This window comes from Schistocerca cancellata, chromosome 2, assembly GCF_023864275.1.
Source record: "Schistocerca cancellata isolate TAMUIC-IGC-003103 chromosome 2, iqSchCanc2.1, whole genome shotgun sequence".
In the NCBI taxonomy this organism is placed as follows: domain Eukaryota; kingdom Metazoa; phylum Arthropoda; class Insecta; order Orthoptera; family Acrididae; genus Schistocerca; species Schistocerca cancellata.
In genome coordinates this window covers 163,135,875-163,157,190 of record NC_064627.1, presented here as the reverse complement: position 1 = coordinate 163,157,190, position 21,316 = coordinate 163,135,875, and the positions used below count along the sequence as shown (strand labels likewise).

The 21,316-nt window shown below is 40.6% G+C and overlaps 1 protein-coding gene across 1 annotated transcript in view; it reads right to left on the bottom strand.

Moving 5' to 3' along the window:
- LOC126152088 (glypican-5-like) overlaps window positions 1-21,316 on the bottom strand; it is a 1,110,366-nt gene that overhangs the window by 185,617 nt on the left and 903,433 nt on the right. Inside the window, exon 6 of the mRNA XM_049915984.1 lies at window positions 6,148-6,322. Coding sequence (XP_049771941.1) covers window positions 6,148-6,322 — 175 coding nt within the window. The remainder of the gene's footprint in view (window positions 1-6,147; window positions 6,323-21,316) is intronic.

The following is a 21,316-nucleotide window of genomic DNA, read 5'->3' as shown; positions in this document are numbered from 1 at the left end:
CTGATCCTGGTGTCATTGTAACACTTGCCGAAAACCAGAAAGTTATTAATGAGAATTACACACCTGCGCACAGGAATGCCTTTGCGAGCTCTTTAAAAGCTTTCTGAACTGGCAGAACAACTTTATTGATCACTGGAGATCACTTACTCCTGACTTGATAAAAGCACGCAATTAAAGCATCACCTCCAGCCATCAGGTCCCACAACTTTCCTTCTCCTACCTCAAGGGCTGCTGGAAAACTTCCGCCGTTGTGCGAGTGCCCAGCCACACAGCGTAATTGTTTTAACACCCACGCGTTTCAATCTATTCATATCAGGAACCGAATGCAGCTGTAGTCATCGGACACATCCTGCTCCAATTAATAGCATTCATCAACGAAATGTGGATTCCAGCCCAGACTTTGCAAAACTTTTTGTCCTGTAACGTCGATGAGCAGCAGGATTTTGGAACACATATTGCGTTCGAACATTATGAATTACCTCGAAAAAAAAAAAAAAGAAAAAAAGAAAACGGTCTATTGGCACACAGTCACGGCCTCTCCCGCCGGAGGTTCGAGTCCTCCCTTGGGCATGGGTGTGTGTTTTGTTATTAGTATAAGTTAGTTTAAGTGGTGTGTAAATCTAAGGAATTCACACATTTTTGAACACACAGTCAACATGGGTTTAGAAAACATCGTTCTTGTGAAACAGAACTAGCTCTTTATTTGCATGAAGTGCTGAGAGCTATTGACAATGGATTTCAGGTCGATTCCGTACTTCTGGATTTCCAGAAGGCTTTTGACACTGTACCACACAAACAGCTTATAGTGAAATTGCGTGGTTATGGAATATCGTCTCGATTATGTGGCTGGATGTGTGATTTCCTGTCAGAGAGTTCACAGTTCGTAGTAACTGACGGAAGGTCTACGAGTAAAACAGAAGTGATTTCTGGCGTTCCCCAAGGTAGTGTTACAGGCCCTTTGCTGTTCCTTATCTATACAAACGATTTGGGAGACAATCTGAGCAGCCTTCTTAGATTAGATTAGTTAGGTTAATACTTGTTCCATAGATCATGAATACGACACTTCGTAATGATGTGGAACGTGTCAGATTAATAAAAGATGTCTGTACAAGATATTACATTACACAAAATCTCCATGACAGTAATGTTTAAGTTTTTTCCGTTAATTTATCGCTAAAAATTCAGCCAATGAGTAGAAGGAGTTGTCATCTAGAAATTCTTTTAATTTATTTTTAATTGTTAGTTGGCTATCTGTCAGGCTTTTGATGCTGTTTGGTAGGTGACCAAAGACTTTTGTGGCAGCATAATTTACCCCTTTCTGTGCCAAAGTCAGATTTAACCCTGCATAGTGAAGATCGTCCTTTCTCCTGGTGTTGTAGCTATGCACACTGCTATTATTTTTGAACTTTGTTGGATTATTAACAACAAATTTCATAAGTGAATATATATACTGTGAGGATTCCTAGAGCCTTAAATAGATGTCTGCAGGATGACCGTGGGTGGGCTCCAGAAATTATTCTGATTACACGCTTTTGAGCAATGAATACTTTTCTACTCAACGATGAATTACCCCAGAATATGACGCCATACCAAAGCAGTGAATGAAAGTAGGCATAGTAAGCTAATTTACTGAGATTCTTATCACCAAAATTTGCAATAACCCTAATAGCATACGTAGCTGAACTCAGACGTTTCAGCAGACCATCAATGTGTTGCTTACAATTTAACCTCTCATCAATGGACACACCTAAAAATTTTGAAAATTCTACCTTAGCTACAGACCTCTGTTCAAAGTCTATATTTATTACTGGAGTTGTGCCATTTACTGTACGGAACTGTATATACTGCGTTTTATCAAAATTTAAAGAGAGTCCGTTTGCTGAGAACCACTTAATAATTTTGTGAAAAACATCATTTACAATTACATCACTTAGTTCTTGGTTTTAGGGTGTTATTACTATACTTGTATCATCAGCAAAAAGAACTAACTTTGCATCTTCATCAATGTGGAATGGTAAGTCATTAATGTATATCAAGAACAGTAAATGACCTAAGAAAGAACCCTGTGGGACCCCGTACTTGATAGCCCCCCAGTTTGAGGAATCAGCTGTTGTTTTAACATTACATGAACCACTTATTTCAACTTTCTGCATTCTTCCAGTTAAGTATGAATTAAACCATTTGTGCACTGCCCAACTCAAACCATAATGATTTAGCTTATCTAAAAGAATTCCATGATTTACACAATCAAAAGCCTTTGAGAGATCGCAAAAAATGCCAATGGGTGATGTCCGGTTATTCAGAGCATTTAATATTTGATCAGAGAAAGCGTATATAGGTTGTTTGCAGATGGCGCTGTCGTTTATCGACTAATAAAGTTATCAGAAGATCAAAACAAATTGCAAAACGAATCAGAAAAGATATCTGAATGGTGCGAAAATTGGCAGTTGACCCTAAATAACGAAAGGTGTGAGGTCATCCTCATGAGTGCTAAAAGGAATTCGCTAAAATTCCGTTACATGATAAATCAGTCAAATCTAAAGGCCGTAAATTCAACTAAGTACCTAGGAATTACAATTACGAACATCTTAAATTGGAAGGAACGCATAGAATATGTTGCTGGGAAGGCTAACCAAAGACTGTGTTTTATTGGCAGGACACTTAGAAAATGTAACAGATCTACTAAGGAGACTGCCTACTCTACGCTTGTCCGTCTTTTAGAATATTGCTGTACGGTGTGGGATGCTTACTAGATAAGACTGACGTCGTACATCGTAAAAGTTCAAAGAAGGGCAGCACGTTTTGTATTATCGCGAAATATGGGAAAGAGTGTCACTGAAATGATACAGGATTTGGGCTGGATATAATTAAAAGAAAGGCGTTTTTCGTTGTGACGGAATCTTCTCACGAAACTCCAATCTCCAACTTTCTTCTCCGAATGCGAAAATATTTTGTTGACACCGACCTACCTAGGGAGAAACGGTCACCACGATAAAATAAGGGAAATCAGAGCTCGTACGGAAAGATATAGGTGTTCATTCTTTCCGCACGCTATACTAGATTGGAATAATAGAGAATTGTGAAGGTCGTTCGATGAACCCTCTGCACTTAAATGTGATTTGCGGAGTATCCATGTCGATTTAGATGTAACATACCTACAACCGTAGCAAAGTCACTAGCTCTTTGGCCAGCACAGTAGACTCGACCACAACCCATTTAGCAGAAAGATTGACTCATCATCTCGAGGTTGAACAAAGCCCCCTTCCCCTTGATACTGGAAACTGGATCTGGTGTCCACATGTGCTCAAGCTGCCATACGCTTATTACGGGACTGACTCTTCAAGTGTAAAAATATTTTCCTTATTTATGGAATATTTAGCTGAGACTTGGAGGAACACAAACATGTTAATAAATGAAACACATAGTATTGATGTTCCATAATAACATTTATTTTATAGTTCATAGTGAACCGGCTTTCGGGTTTCTAGGCCATCCTCAGACAATTAAAACAAAACAGATAAACAACATAACATCAGCGGAAGTTTGCAGGTGCACAAAGTTTGTTTTTCTAAAAGATATGTGACCTTTCATGTCCTTGTATCTATACAAAATCACAAGAATTATAAGATTCACAAAGAAGTTTTAAGCAAACAAATCTTTTATTGCTCTACACCCAAAACCTAAAAGTATAAGAATGTACGTATCAAAAACGGTACTGTGTGAAGCCGCGCGGGATTAGCCGAGCGGTCTTAGGCGCTGCAGTCATGGACTGTGCGGCTGGTCCCGGTGGAGGTTCGAGTACTCCCTTGGGCATTGGTGTGTGTGTTTGTCCTTAGGATAATTTAGGTTAAGTAGTGTGTAAGCTTAGGGACTGATGGCCTTAGCAGGTAAGTCCCATAAGATTTCCCACACATTTGACCATTTTTTGGTACTGTGTGTACATGTTGTGTGTATTCTTTCGGACATTTCCTGAAGAACAGACACAACATATATATAATCACGGCGATGACGGCTAATGATGTCTTTGAATACAGATGCTCACCAAGGTCCAACTCTTACGAGAATCGGCAAGACGCCGCTAGTAATGAGGCCAGTGGACTTGGGCACAACATCAGTAGTGTGTGATACGTGATGAGAATTAGGGTAAGACGGCAGGTGTGCTGTGGTAGTCCATGTGTTTGTGGTGACCGCTGTTTCGGGATGGCATAGTGGTCAGCACATCTACCTAGTAAGTAAGAGATCCTCGTTCGAACCCAGTCCAGCACAAATTTTCAGTTTGCCAAATTGATATAAATCAGTGCCCACTGGCAGCTAAATTCATTAATTATTTTGTGTCTTGGTACCAACTGTGAGAAGGACTTCACAGGTACATGCCAGCAAACTAAAATCAAGGGAATACACAGCAGTTTTTTTATACTAGGAGAACTTTTGCCCACATTCTGTTCAAGAGAAAAGACAAGATTCCACCTTTAGAACAGACTGGAATATATTGGATATCTTACTGTATTTGTGACAATGTATAGAGCAATAACGCAGTGTTATAATTACTAGACTAGCTGAACCTTAAAGGAGCTGGAGACTGAAAAAGAAAGATTCTACTTCTCATGAACATGATCTGAATGAATGACATTTTTATGATATTTCATGTGTTGTTTCCCTTAGAGGAACTAAAGGCAGAAAACTAACTTGAAATTCAGGCTATTCATAAACGCCAAGCACAGAATGCTTACTCAGTCCTCAGTGATCAAATGCAGTTCCTCCATTACTCATACTCGTTTAAGTAAAAGGAGCCACTTAGTATTTTTCTTCCCATAATATACTTGTTAGAAATAAAATAATTGTTCGCCTCACACGTCCCACTGACTCCTTCCTCCCCTCTGTCACTTCCCTTTCTTTGCCTGTTCATCACATTCTCCCATTATTTTGTCCTTATAACATAGTAGACTATGTCAGTATTTACTTGGGTACTCTTCTCGTCTGTACATTCTTATACTTTTAATCTTTGAGTATAAAGTCGTCACAAGGTTCATTTGTCCATAGCTTCTTCGTGAATTTCATTATGCTTGTGTTTATTTATGTATATAGCCATATAAGGTGATATATACTTGGAAAAAAAATCTTTTTACACCTATAAACTCTCGGTGAATTTGTATGGACTACCTGTTTAGTCTTAAGTAGTCTCAGAATGGCCTAGAAAACCGTAACCCAGTTCACAACGAACTATAAAATAAATACCGGGTGATCAAAAAGTCAGTATAAATTTGAAAACTTAATAAACCACGGAATAAAATAGATAGAGAGGTAAAAATTGACATACACGCTTGGAAGGAAATGGGGAATGACAAAAAAAAAAAAGTTCACAAAATGTCCGACAGATGGCGCTGGACAGCAGGTAAGTGCTACCGTGACGGGTGAGAGGTACGCCGATATGTTAGAGAACCGCATCATCCCCAGCCTGGCTGATAAACACCTGCTGGAACGTACGATGTTTATGCAGGATGGCGCTCCACCCCATATTGCTAGATGCTTGAAAGATCTCTTGCGCGCGTCGTTTGGTGATGATCGTGTGCTCAGCCGCCACTTTCGTCATGCCTGGCCTCCCAGGTCCCCGGATCTCAGTCCGTGCGATTATTGGCTTTGGGGTTACCTGAAGTCGCAAGTGTATCGTGATCGACCGCCATCTCTAGGGATGTTGAAAGACAACATCCGACGCCAATGCCTCACCGTAACTCCGGACATGCTTTACAGTGCTGTTCACAACATCATCCCTCGACTACAGCTATTATTGAGGAATGATGGCGGACATATTGAGCAATTCCTGTGAAGAACATCATCTTTGCTTTGTCTTACTTTATTATGCTAATTATTGCTATTCTGATCAGATGAAGCGCCATCTGTCGGACATTTTTTGAACTTTTATATTTTTTTGGTTCTAATAAAACCCCATGTCATTCCAAGCATGTGTGTCAATTTGTATCTCCTTATCTACATTATTCCGTGATTTATTCAGTTTCCAAATTTATACTGACTTTTTGATCACCCTGTATTATTGTGGAACATCAAAACTGTGTACTTGAATTTTTAATTTTTCTGAGTTTATTATTTCTGCCGCAAAGTATTGGCTTGCAGCATAGCGGCGGTACTCACCAGTAGTGATGTGGCCCTGCGTGAGGGTGACGCCGAGCACCTCACTCTGGCCGCTGGCGAGCTGCCGCGGGCCCCCGCCGCCCGCCGCCTCCCCCGCCTCCTCCTCCTCCTCTTCGCCCTCTGAGCTATCCGGCGAGCTCTCGTCCCACTTGTGCGGGCCGCAAGACCGCTTCACCTGCACAACAAAACGCGACTCTGTCACCACGTCCGTGTGAAGCCAACATAAATACCATGTGCATCACTATGTCTAACAAGGGAACCTCCCCATCGCACCCCCCTCAGATTTAGTTATAAGTTGGCATAGTGGATAGGCCTTGAAAAACTGAACACAGACCAATCGAGAAAACAGGTAGGTGTGGAACTATGAAAAAAATAAGCAAAATATACAAACTGAGTTGTCTATGCGCCACATAGGCAACATCAAGAAGAGTCTGAGCTCAGGAGCGCCATGGTCACGTGGTTAGCGTGAGCAGCTGCGGAACGGGAGATCCTTGGTTCAAGTCTTCCCTCGAGTGAAAAGTTTAATTTTTTCTGTAACCAACTTCGCTCTCCAAAATTCCGGGACATATTCAGATTTGCTTGGACATATGCAGGATTTGACGGTCTAAACACGGAAAAATTTGAAACGTTAAAAACATATGTTTTGACAGAGCACAGGGAAAACTGTGCGACTGTGAAACTGTTGCATTAATTTGTTGCAGTTTATGTGACAAACTCTTATGTTTCATCACTTTTTTGGGAGTGATTATCACATCCACAAGAAAACCTAAATCGGGTAAGGTAGAAGAATCTTTTTACCCATTCGCCAAGCGTACTAGTTAGGTGGGTCGACAACATATTCCTGTCATGTGACGCACATGCCGTCACCAGTATCGTATAGAATATATTAGACTTGTTTTCCTGTGGAGGAATCGGTTGACCTATGACCTTGCGATCAAATGTTTCCGGTTCCCACTGGAGAGGCACATCCTTTCGTCTACTAAACGCACGGTTTTGCGGTTGCGGTCGCAAAACACATACACTAAACTTAATACAGTGAACAGAGACGTCAATGAACGAACGGACAGATCTTAGCTTTGCGAAAATAAATAAAAGTAAACTTTTCACTCGAGGGAAGACTTCAATCAAGGACCTCTCGTTCCCGCAGCTGCTCACGCTAACCACGGGACCACGGCGCTCCTGAGCTCAGACTCTTCTTGGTGTTGCCTATGTTGCGCATGGACAACTCACTTGTATATTTTGCTTATTTTTTTCACAGTTCCACACAATTTCTTCCTGTTTTCTCGATTGATCTGTGTTCAGTTTTTAAGGCCTATCACTGTGCCAACTTATAACTAAATCTGACGGGGGCGCGATGGGGAGGTTCCCTTGTAAGTCATCTCTGCAAAGTAGAAGAATGATAACCTGTGGGATCTTTCATATTTTATAACGTTACTAGGTTAATCCCGCACATTCTGACTTCGTCGGTGTAGCAAATGATGTACTGCTCTGCATGACTAAAGACCGAGGGCTTGTTGAAAAGTAATACGTCAGAATTTTTAATGTGAAATCTCTTAAAGCTCCTTAAATACAACAAAAGTTATTAACATTCGATACCTCTATCCTTCACGTCCATATATTCCTTTCTTAACATGGCCACCCTGTCGACGAACACATTTCTCCCAACGAGAGACCAGTCTGTTGATACCGTCACAGTAGGATCTTTTACTTGGATTGCGGAGTCATAACCCCACATCTGCTTTCACCGCTTTATCACTATCAACGCGAAGTCCTCGAAGATGTTCTTTAAATTTTAGAAACAGATGAATGGGGCCAAATCGGGACTGTATGGAGAATGATCGATGATAGTGAACCCAAGACGTCGAATTGTTGCAGATGTAGCAGCGCTCGAATGTGGTCTGGCATTTTCATGCTGAAGGAGAGGGTGCTCCATGTGTGGAGGAACTACACGAATTCGAAACTCGATTAGCACGCTGTTTCTCACGCAACGACATCGTTACATTACAGACTGTCATGTCACACGCTACAGTGTAGCGTGTACACGGCTGCAAATATGTAGACATGAAAAACAAAGACTTAGAACGTTTGTTTTGTAAATAAAAACTGCCTTTTATTGCTGAAAGGTACTTAATTTCTCCCAGAAGCATTTTACCTTTTACTTTAAGGACTCTTCAGTGGGATCTAGAATGATACAGTTGTGTTTTGATGTGATATTTGTAGATTATGAAACAGTTCGCGTCTATTTTATTACGTAGATGACTCATTAATTATAGTTCTTCTCGTTTTTGATTGGCATCTGCGTTTCATCTCATCTGGTCACATGCTGGAGGATGCACTTTATCTTCACTTACGAAACATAAGCACGTTTTCAAGTTCTGAACTTTTTTCTTCACAATCTATGTATTGTTTGCCCTCATTGCTGTGGAAAACTGTCTTCTGGCACTAGTTGTAGATATTTAATAGAAAACAGTGATTTATAGTAACTACTGTGAAGTCAATTTATGTCTCGTCCTAGTTGGTTTATTTACGTGCGGGGTGCCAACGTAACGAAGTATCGAAGTATATGCAGAAAACTAACGTCTATATATATATATATATATATATATATATATATTATGTGTGTGTGTGTAAGATAGAGAGGGAGAGAGAGAGAGAGAGAGAGTGTGTATGTGTGCAAATACTAGTCCATATGTATACACACTCTTTGTGTCTGTCTGTCTGTCTCTCTCTCTCTCTCTCTCTCTCTCTCTCTCTCTCTCTCACACACACACACACACACACACACAAGATATAAGCGTAACAGAACGCGAAGAACTGTAAGTAATCACCTATTTACGTAAAAAAAAGAGGCGTGAGCTTTTTATAATCTATAAATATCACATATCAAAACAAAACTGTACCATTCTACTGTAGGTCCCATTGAAGATGCCTTAAAGTAAAAAGCGAAACTCATATGGGAGAAATAAAATGCATTGCAGTAAGAAAAGGTGGTTTTTATTTACCAAAAAAATTATACCTGTGTTTGCTGCGGACGATGGCCACGCAAACAAAGTTATTATACAGAATGTTAATAACGTCTGTTTTATTTAAAATACCTTTGAGAGTTTTTACATAGAAAATTCGGAGGTACTCCTTTTCAGCACGTCCTCGTAACTAAAACAAGCAGTACAACGGACAGATCACCGGTGGCCAATGTATCTATATCCGACACCAGTGAGCTTTTGCAGATAGTGAAACTGGAACTGAATAAAAAATATGTTTCATGCAGATGCGGCAGGAAAATTGTCAAATATAGACTCAAAGCAGGTTGAGAGTAATACGTCAGTTATTGTCTTAAGCGACTGTGTAACGTCTTGTTTCGACCATTACACACTCGTATGATGGCACGCGTGCTCCAGAATTTGTAGGACACAATGCATCGCAAAGTAGCAAAAGATGGAACAATTCCTACATTACTTGTAAGATTGTGACTACGTCAAAGAAGCCTCTGAAACAATAACATAATATGTAAAATATGGTGCGGTTTGCCTAGGTACCAATGTGGAGTCTAAATACAGGAACAAATTTCTCTTCATAAAACTCCAGAGTCGACAGTTGCGTTCAAATTATCTGCACCTCCAGCGTCACATTCAAACACGGCATCTACTTCCATAAATCATCTGATTACAGGGAAGCGTGGCGATATTCTCTTCGGACAAGAAAGCTTGAAGAGGCAAATTCTTTCCCGTAACTGCAAAAGAACCTTACACCTTTACCGCCACAATAAAAAATCACAATTACTAACGTTACCGCTATCGCTTCCCTTATTTATGTGTAAAGAAAAACGACAAGTTACGCGGCAATTTGAGAACAGCTGTATTATAAACAAGTAAGAGCAGTGTGGTTCTGCTTCCACAGTCACTTATCATCCATAAATCTACATCTACATCTACACAGATACTTCGCAAGCCACCGTACGGTTCGTGGTGGAGGGTACCCTGTACCACTACTAATTATTTCCTTTTCTGTTCCACTCGTAAATAGAGCAAACGAAAACGATTGTCTGTATGCCTACACCTGATCCATAATTACTCGTTTCTTATCTTCATAGTCCGTACGCGCAATGTATATCGGCGGCAGCAGAATCGTTTGGCAGTCAGCTTTAAATGCTGATTCTCTAAATTTTCTCAATAGTGTTTCTCGAAAAGAACTAGCCCACCATCCAGGGATTCCCATTTGAGTTACCGAGGCATCTCCGTAAAACTTACGTGTTGTTCGAACCTACCGGTAACAAATCTAGCAGCCCGCCTCTGAATTACTTCGATGTCTTCCTTCAGTCCGACCTGGTACGGATCCCAGACACTCGAACAGTACTCAAGAATAGGTTGCACCAGCGCCCTATATGCGGTCCCCTTTACAAGTGAACCACTCTTTCCTAAAATTCTCTCAATGAACCGAGGTCGACCATTTGCCTTCCCTACCACAGTTATAACATACTCGTTCCATATCATAACGCTTTGTGACGTTACGCTCCGATATTTGAACGACTTGATTGTGTCAAGCAGGGCACTAGTAAGACTGTATCCGAACATTACAGGTTTGATTTTCCTACTCATCCGTATTAACTTACATTTTTCCACATTGACGGCTACCTGCCATTCATCACACCAATTGGAAATTTTATCTGAGTCGTTCTTCCTACAGTCACTCAACCTTGCCGTACAACAAGGCATCATCTGCAAACGACCGCAGACTGCTGCTCAACCTGTCCGTCAAATCATGTATGTATACAGAGTGAGTCACCTAACATTACCACTGGAAACACCTCCCAAAGCCGGCCAGAGTGGCCGAGCAGTTCTAGGCGTTTCAGTCTGGAACCGCGCGACCACTACAGTCGCAGGTTCGAATCCTGCCTCGGGTATGGATGTGTGTGATGTCCTTAGGTTAGTTAGGTTTAAGTAGTTCTAAGTTCTAGGGGACTGATGACCAAAGCAGTTAAGCCTCATAGTGCTCAGAGCCATTTGAACCACACTTCCCAAACCACAACAAACACTGAATAACCAATTCCACAGACCTAAAGTGAGGAGAGGGGCTGGTGCAATTGAGTAATACAAACCACTGAGAAATACACACAAGTATGATTTTCAACACATACTTACGTTTTTTTAAAAAATGGAAACCTGTTTTTATTTGTAGCACAACTGAAAATAGAAACAAATACTTAATCAATGACGCTTGTTACATCGTAAAATGTTAAGTGCATCCGGAGCAATTTGTAACGTGAAGTTGACGCTCGAAACCTCAGACGTACAGTCGCATGTTGTAACAAACAAGATCTGTAGGGATATGTTTACGAAGACTGCCGACCGGTGTGGCCGAGCAGTTCTAGGCGCTTCAGTCTGGAACCGCGCGACCGCTACGGTCGCAGGTTCGAATCCTGCCTCGGGCATGGATGTGTGTGATGTCCTTAGGTTGGTTAGGTTTAAGAAGTTCTAAGTTCTAGGGGACTGATGACCTCAGATGTTAAGTCCCATAGTGCTCAGAGCCATTTGAACCATTTTTTACGATGACTACGATGTTTAGGAGTTTGGCTGTCTCAGTGTCTGCATGTAGCGCTTGCTGAATTAGTCCTTGTACTCAGAATAACTGTAGTGCACTGTGTTACCGGACGACTATGATAGTGTACTGTACACAAGTAAGAACAGAAGTACGCACAATAGGAACGTGAGAAGGTCGCAAATACAACAGTGTGCACAGTGTCGTAAGAACTGTAAAAATGGTTTATTCTACCTCTGAAAAGGCAGAGATGATACTCATCTGCGGTAAGTGTAGACAAAATGCAGTTGCAGCCTGCAGGTTGTATGCAGAAAGGTACCCGGACAGAGATCATCCAACGCGCCGCACATTTGAAAACATCTACAAACAATTGTATGCAACAGTTATGGTCGTAACACGCGAACGGGCCCGTAACAAACCCATCACAGGAGAGGCAAGTGCAGTTGGTGCGTTAGCTGCTGTTGCCGTGAACCCACACATGAATTTACGTAACATCGCTAGAGGCAGTGCAATGAGTCAAAGTAGTGTAATTATCATACTTTATCGTCACAAATTTCACCCGTATCATATGTCGCTGTATCAACAATTACATGGAGACGATTTTAATAATGGAGTGAATTTCTGTCAATGGGCATTGACAGAGAGTGCGTTGCAGTTCTACCTGTTTACCGATGAAACAGGTTTCACAAACCACGTTGCACGTAGAGCGGCGGCGACCGTGGAATGTAAATGTTGGTGCAGAGTAATTGGCGACCATCTCATAGGTCCTCACTTAACTGAAGCATCCGAACAGCTGCAAAGTACATCGAGTTTCTAATGATCTGCCAACACTGCTAGAAACTCGTAGACGTATGTGGTATCAACATGATGGCGCTCCTGCACATTCAGCAACGAACACTAGGCTGACCCTTCACACAATGTTAGATGGGCGTTTCATAGGACGTGGCGGACGCATAAACTGGACGACCCGTTCTCCTGATCTTACACCTTTAGTCTTATTTCTGTGGTGTGGTTAAAGGAGAACTTGTACCGTCATGTGCCTACGACCCCAGAAGATATGAAACATCATATTGAGGCAGCCTGTGGCAACATTACACCAGATGTACTGCGTCGTGTAAGACATTCATTATGCGGTAGATTGCAAATGTGTGCAACAAATGATGGGCACCACTTTGAACATTTATTTGCCCGAAATGTCAGGACACACACTTTTACATTCTGTGATTGAAAACTAAACGCAAATTTGTAAGTTTAACTACATTCTCATGTTAATGTACATTTCCTTCTAACAAATCAGTGTGGTGCAGTATTCTTCAGAGAAGAAAACTAATAAAAATGTTAGGGCGTGGACGTAACGTGCTGTTCATGTCTCTTCTGTACCTACGTTACATCACTGTTATTTATGTATCCCCAATTAATTGGGTTCTCTACGATACACACGATTGAACTGCTGAGGGGTTACTCAAACGTCAACTTTACGTTGAAATTACTCTGGACGTAATTAACATTTTACAATGTAAGAAATTGCATTGATTAAGTATTTTTTCTGTTTTCAGTTGAGCTAAAAATAATAACAGGTTTCCATATAAAGAAAACATAAGTATGTGTTGATTTGGTTGGGTTGTTTGGGGGAAGAGACCAAACAGCGAGGTCATCCGTCTCATCGGATTAGGGAAGGACGGGGAAGGAAGTCGGCCGTGCCCTACCAAAGGAACCATCCCGGCATTTGCCTGGAGCGATTTAGGGAAATCACGGAAAACCTAAATCAGGATGGCCGGACGCGGGATTGAACCGTCGTCCTCCCGAATGCGAGTCCAGTGTGCTAACCACTGCGCCACCTCGCTCGGTCTTGTGTGTTGAGAACCGTACTTACGCTCATTTCTCAATGGTCCTTTTTAACTAATTCCACCAGCCCCTCTCCTTACTTTCGGTCTGTGATTTTGGTTATTCAGTGTTTGTTCTGGTTTGGGAGGTGTTTCCAGTGGTAATGTTAGGTGACTCACCCTGTATATGTAGAGGACAACAGCGGTCCTATCACAGATCACTATAGCAAACTTCCTCCGCGCACCAGAGCTTTTCAGATCTATTTTGTAAAAAATCATTTGAATTTATATTAACTCAAATTTCAGTTACGTCGAACAGTATTCTATACGTAATACCAGAATATAGCTTTTTGAACAGTAAACGTCATCTCAGTAACTTAGATTGTGCCCGCCCGGTTAGCCGTGCGGTCTAAATCACTGCTTTCCGGACTGGGAAGAAACGCCTGGTACCCGACACGAATCCGCCTGGCGGACTTGGGTCGAGATCCGTTGAGCTGGACAGTCTGTGGATGGTTTTTAGGCGGTTTTCCATCTGCCTCGGCGAATGCGGTCTGGTTCCCGTTATTCCGCCTCAGCTACACTATGTCGGCGATTGCTGCGCAAACAAGTTCTCCACGTACGCGTACACCACCATTACTCTACCACGCAAACATAGCGGCTACACTCGTCTGGTGTGAGACGTTCCCTGGAGAGCGTCCACCAGAGGCCGAACCGCACAGCAATCCTGAAAGAGTGGTTCGGTGTGGGGCGGCGTAGGGGTGAAGTGGACTGTGGTAGTCGTCGTGGGGTTGTGGACTACTGCGGCTGCGGTGGGGACGGAGCCTCTCCGACGTTTCTAGGCCCCCGGTTAACATACAATACAATACATACAAGTTAGGTTGCAATCACAAGAATGAAAAAAAGGGAAATCGCATAAAATAATACTACAATGTTTTTCTAAATAGAAATGTATTCAAAATTCGTCTCTGTGTAACGATATAGTCATTCTCAAAGATATCACTAACCACTTAATAAAAAAATATTCACGCACATTCTACTAAACTTCAGCTTTGCAGGAATTTAAATTTTGGAAAACATGTTAGGCACTCAAAACCATCCGTGCTCAATTATCACATTCCGTATCTTAAGTCATATCTGATCAGTTACAGTCACAAAAATCATTTCCATGTTTACTAATATTTCATTATACACCAGAACACAACTTCCACAACAATAACAAAATTCCGTAACAGGCTTCACTGGTCAACACCTGTGGAAAGAGAAGAACGATTTTACTGTCTCCAGCTCTTACACATGCTTGTCAAAGATGAAAAATGATGCCCGATGCCATCGTTGGTATCACACCCTAGTAACGTATCGTTAATCAGAGGGCGCAAAATTAAACTGCTGCTGAGTATTGCGCCTCTGGCTGGTTCATGCGCACACTCCAGCCATTGCTTACATCATTCCTGTCTTTCCAAATAGGTCTACCACTCACGTCTTGATGGACTGGTATCGTTTCTCTCAGCAGTGAGTTGGAAACAAAAACAAATACATAAAGTGGATATTAGTTTTCGCTCCCTTTACTTCTGTCTAGCCTATAGGACGAAACATTGTTCATTACAGTTTTTTCGTGTGTGCTGAACATAACTGCAAATATTTAATGAAACTGCTATCAGACTGCGATCGAATTTTACTTCTCAGAAAAACCATAAAAAATATATTGCCTTACGCTTGCACAGTCTAGCTTTCTTTGGCGTCTCAAGACAGTCAGTCACACCTATGACCTCTTCGATGTATTGTGCAGAGCTCCTTTCCCACAAATGGTCGAAAACGGATATTTAGATTTTTCACTGATATAAAGAATTCACATCTTATCGAAATAACGTTAAACGCAAAGTAACTGTTTAAAGTTGCGATAGCCCCTCTCACTGCTTTATTATGCATAAAATTCTTTCTATCATTCGGTAGGTTATCAAAGACTTGTGGCTGAATATCTCATTCCTTACGCTACACCACACTAGGGCTGAGTGATGGATACTGTAAATTATTTCTAATTGTTATACTGTATTTAGGAATGTTATTGTCGTTTTCAGATTAAAAATGAATTTTACAACAAACTTTATAATTGAGTGATCGTAATGTGAGGCTGTCGTCAGTGTGCCAAACCGTTTACGGAGCTGTGTACAAGAGATTATAGAGTGGACACCACACATTATCCTTATTACAAGATTCCGTTCAACAAAAACTTCCTTCCTTAATGACAAGTTACCCCAAAGTATGATGTCATAAGAAATTACTGAAAGAAAATAGTCAAAAATAAGTCAACTTTTTCACATTTTCATCTCCAAAGTGTGATATTATCTTATACGCAAAATTTGCAAAGCAAAGACTTCTAAGAAGATCTGTAACATTTAACTTCCAGTTAAGGTTCCTATTGATATAAACACCTAAGAATTTAGAATACTGCGTTTCATTTATTGATTTACCTCCACGAGTTATTTCTAACGATGTGGTCGGGCATTTCGCTGTGATGAATTGCAAGCACTGTGTTTTTCCTCAATTCAGTGATAATCTATTTACAGAGAACCAGTAATTAATTTTCAAGAAAATGCAGTTTTCATGTTAAAGTGTTGAAGTTAATCCATTACGCTTGATTGTAATGCTTACATCTTGGAACTATTTCTGCTTCTTGTATATGTGATAAAAGATTATTTACATATAAGAAGAACAAGAGTGGACTATCGATTTTTGTGGTACACCTGTAGTACATTGATTATTCTCTGTTCCGTATATGCTGCATCATTCTGTACGTTTTCTGAGTTTCTGAATGCAGCACATCACATTCTTTTAGTTAGAAAAGCGCAAGAGGGGCTTTCACCTTTTTTTTTTTTTTCAGCAGAGGTATCGAAGTGGCAGGTAGTTGTTTGCTATAAAAACACAAACTGTTTATAAACAAGTGCTTCATATACAGCAGTCATCCAAGCTCTCAAGTTACCTGAAATATTAATTCTCGATCATTGGTGCCTTACACCAACACACTTAACTTCCGGATCTTCTGTTACCTCTGTAATTTCGAATTATGAATTCACAGACCAAGCGAAGGATGGTGATCCGTTTCTGGATTAACATGCTTTATAATACTTCTAACTTGTTCCTGTTTGTTGCTTAGCGTTTCAAAGTAAGTGCGTTGTGTATTTCAGACATAGGGTGCTTCTATGTAAATATCGTCCGGGGCAAGGTGCCAGGCACAACCAAATGCTCCTGTGTGGTACGGAGGGATGCGTGACCATCTCTGTCGTGTCTCTCGGACATATACCAACTTTGCAGGCTTTGACACAAAACAAATGTCTTTCGCCGGAGAAAAATATTTTCCCGTGCGCTGGTCTGATTTTTATGTCTCCATCGTTTCGCATCTATCAATGTTCCAAAAATACAGAAAAAAATTCTCCACTTCTTCACCAACATTTCAACTCGAAAGCGTAAAAAATCAATAAATTGAAGCTTATTTTCAGCAACGGGATGGTATTCCAACAAAAAGTATGGTTATTTTAAGAGTAAGAGTATTTGTTCCTTAACTCGACATTCAACGTAAAGAAATAGTATGGTTTAAAGTCCCGTCGACAACAAAGCCCTTAGAGACAGTGCACAAGCTCTCATTGGAGAATGACCGAGGTATGAAATCACCCATGTCCAGTTTTCAAGAAATTAATAGTTTAGAGATTTAGGAAAACCACGTAAATCACGATGGCTGAACGGAGAATCAAACGCCCCTTCACCAAAATGTCAGTTCAGTCCCTTTGTCGACTGCGTCATCTCGCTCTATTACGTTCAACGTATTCAGTGCCATATTGTAAAGGGTAAATCAGGACGTGAAGACACAGTGAGCAAATCGTTGTCATAAAGACATTTCATAATTTTGATTTTTAAATCGTTTAGTTAATTCAGCCTCTTCTTGATCTGGTGCACTCATGCATGAAATTGAGCATACGTGAAGTACGTATGTCCATGTGCGAGAGCCCATGTGAACAATCCATGGTAAAATGGCAGTAATTTAGTTCGAACTTATTAAAGAACATCAAGTTTTTAGATGTATAAGAGAGGGAAAATAATCCATAAGGCAAATCATTTAATAAAGTTAGTTACTGAGAATCCAAGAAAATAATTCGTCAAGGAGTATAAGGAATAGTAAAATAATAACGTTAAAACATTATTTCATAATCGACCGAAGACGTAGACTTTCATTTTCGGTACTTGAGGTGCATGTGACCAATGGCACAAAGCTGTCACGGTACTAATAGCACTTTGGTTCTCCACAACGAGAACCTAGAAAGAAGCAGACAGGTGTGTAGATAAATCAAAGAAAGAACTACACACGTGTTTCTACGAAAGACAACGGGCAACATAATTTTTTCGGTGGCAGAAAAGCGAGGCGTTTGTTGATACAAAACGTACGGACTGACAGGTTAACTGCTACGCGGGACGGTCTACAAAACAGGCGACAGTGAAACACTTGACTTATCGTCTAAAGAAGGTGTATAGCAACACAAATGTTTCATCACAACACTTTTACGTAGTGGGGGTCATAAAATAGAAGGGATTAAACAGAAAAAAGACAGTTTCTAAAAATATACAGCGCTATATTCTCGTAAATCACATAGATTGTTGCCTGCGCCACAGCCAGTTCCGTCGTTAATAACATAAAACCGAGACAGCCGGTTGCGTGGTGGAATAGATCTGATTTAAAGTGACACTGTCCCGACAGACAAACCAGGGAGAGTCGATCTTATATTGCCAGGGTGAAGACCGTTATCTTCCATGATGAGTACTGAAGGCAGTTTTCGAATGTAATTGGTTAAAAACGAGTGGATCGTTACGAATTTTGTTCTAAAGGGCACGCAGATATCTATTTAGAGATCATAATAAACTAAATTCCGTTATGGCATTTCTACAAATATTTGAACCCGAATTTATTGGTACAATACAATATCTCACCCATTAAAGTTAGAATCATTATGAGAAGAACACAATTTATATTGATGGAGTTGTAACAAAGTTCATGTTCATATTAGTACTAAGCCTAATAGTGCTTCGAAAGATTCGTTAATGCATGCTGTAGGTAAACAAGAAGTAGATGTGTTCTTTACGATATTTTCTCCTTGTGGATGATTTAGGGAATAGTTTTAGTATCAATTACCTACTTAGGTAATGTGGTAACCTATTCGAAAATAATATCCCGTAAAATTTTCGGTACTATCTAAAAATGTCTTGACAAAATATCACCTTGGTGCAAACACAGGCTACTGACACCTGACGTAGAAAAATGTAAAATTGTGCTGTTCACGAAAGCTAAAAATGTAGCCTCTGACTACAGGATTCATGAGTCCCGACTGCAGTCGGTCGTGTGATACAGTACGGAAATAACAGAGGATATAGAGCGGAACGGTCACAAAGATTCATTGTGAGTTAAGTAAATCACGAACCTCCATTCAATGGAGTTAATTGGAAATTACGGTTTGTATACAAATGAGATCGCGTACAGATACTGATACATCTTTTGTATGAAATCCGTATAACAGACTACGACAAAGAGCCATCTAATGCAGCACGAATGACGTCACCAGACATTTATTTAGATTTTACAGAAAAACTACAACTACAGGAACGGTATCCGTACATGTTCCCAGCAAGTACAGCCAAAACATGCAGCTTTCCACGCGTTCTATAATACCAACAGTACATGAACATTTTTATTCAATTATTAAAGACGAATTGCAACCTTTGGCGCGTGTTAGCACTGTGGAAATGTATATGTTGATCAGACAGGCAGGTGCGTTGCAGTTCCGGTCTCTGAACGTGGAGAAAGCTGCAGATTAAGAAAGACGGATTTAATCTTTACCAAACACCTTTCAGCAGAAAACCACCCATCCGACGCAAATTGTTAAGTTTTATATTCTGTTCAGAAAATCCGGGAGAAGATCCTACTGGCAAAACTGAAAATCAATAAACATGTGATACAGAATGCCAGTTCAGTATTAATCGGCCATACTCAATCCCCTGTTCGTCCTCTGCTAACGATATCCACATAAAAATTTTACTTTTCGTTTTTACTGATAGCTAATCATTTTTCTTGACATAAAATTTTATAACTTTGCTTTGTAATCATTCTTAATTTTGTATCGCCTGTACAAGTAATATCTGTATAAGTCGAGGAATCCGAGAATGGCCAAAGAAGCTGAAAGCCGCTTCGCATGCGAATAAAAATAAGTTTGCAAAACATTAGGAAAGTGTTTCCTCTTCAATGCTAATCTTAGGCTTGTTTGAGAGATGGGCTGTCTACCAGAAACTGAGAAAAATCCGAACTAGGAGACACATAAGAGACATTAATATTCAGCGGACACTTATTTAGGATATTACAAAACCGGTTCTACACCAAATATTGTATTGACTGTAAGCGTGTAAGTCCTGCAAATATCGCGAAGACAAAATTGCAGGGATGACAGGACGCCCAGCACCTGCAGTCAGTCGTTCTTGACACGATCCATCCATGTCTGGACCGACAGAAACCGTTATATATGGCGCAGTAATCAACAACCTCTGCTACACACTGTACAGTAACACGCAGAGTTTAGACGCAGATGTAAAAGTACCTAAAATTTTTCATTGCAGTATCGTTAGTCTGTAGGCGCCAAAACCAACGCAATGAATATTACAGATGCAAAAATGTGTTGTGATGCGCTGAAGAAAGACGAAGGCAGCACCTCTGTCTATATTTATCGTTCTGCACTAGAGAGGGAGGAATACAGCGAGTGCCACACTATTACAGGCGTTCAACCTCGGCACTCTCTCTTATAACTCACTGGAATAGCCGTATGAGTCACAGTGAGAGCTACTTAGAGGACTGAGAGTTGGCAGAAGTCCAATTTCTTCTAGACACTGAAACCAGATAACTGTAGCTAGTTACCTGCCGCCTTTGCCATGTCTGTTGCATCATATACAAGTTAGGAGTAATAAATGAAACGTTGCCGTCGTTTTAACGAAGTTATAGCACCTAATAAAAGTCACGAGTGTTTGGAGAGTTTTAGATCTCGTAATTTCTAACTGGTGCTTACTGGCTAGTACTGTATGTTAGCGTGAGAAATGTATAGTGTGTCATAATAATACAATCAGAGCAATATTCACCAGTATACGATATGTGTTAAACAAAGATCGAAGATTTTGTAATTTGATGTGTTGTATTAGTCCGAATAGCGGGATTTTTTCTTTGTTGTGTTGATAAACATGACTCAAAAGTACATGTGCAGCGGTACTATAAATGAGTTATTCGTTCTCAAAGTCTATATTTTCGAAAGTATTACATGAAGAAATATAACTGAAGCGCGAATAGAACCGTAAACTAACCTAGTTTGCATTGTACTCACCAGTTGGCACTACGAGTGCAGAGCCTTGACAAAATGGTGACAAAGCAAGAAAAGAGATTTTGTGTGTTGGAATATGCGACATGCTTATTTGTTATAACAGTTTAGCATGCATTCAGAAGGAATTAAGGAAGAGAATGCCATGTAAACAGGGCTCTCTTCGTTGGTATCGATAATTTAGGGACACCAGTTGTCTCTGTAAACAGGAAAGTACCGATCGACCAAGTGTACCAGATACAACCATGCAAGGGGTGAGGGAAAGTTTCGTACGCAGTCCAAAACGTCAACGGTCCGCGCAGGCCAGGAACTCTGAATATCGCAGCAAACTGTGTGGAAGATTTTTCGACGGCAGTTACATTTCAAACCGTACAGTCTGCAGTTCGTTCAGCAGTTAAAACCAGAAGATTCTGGCCG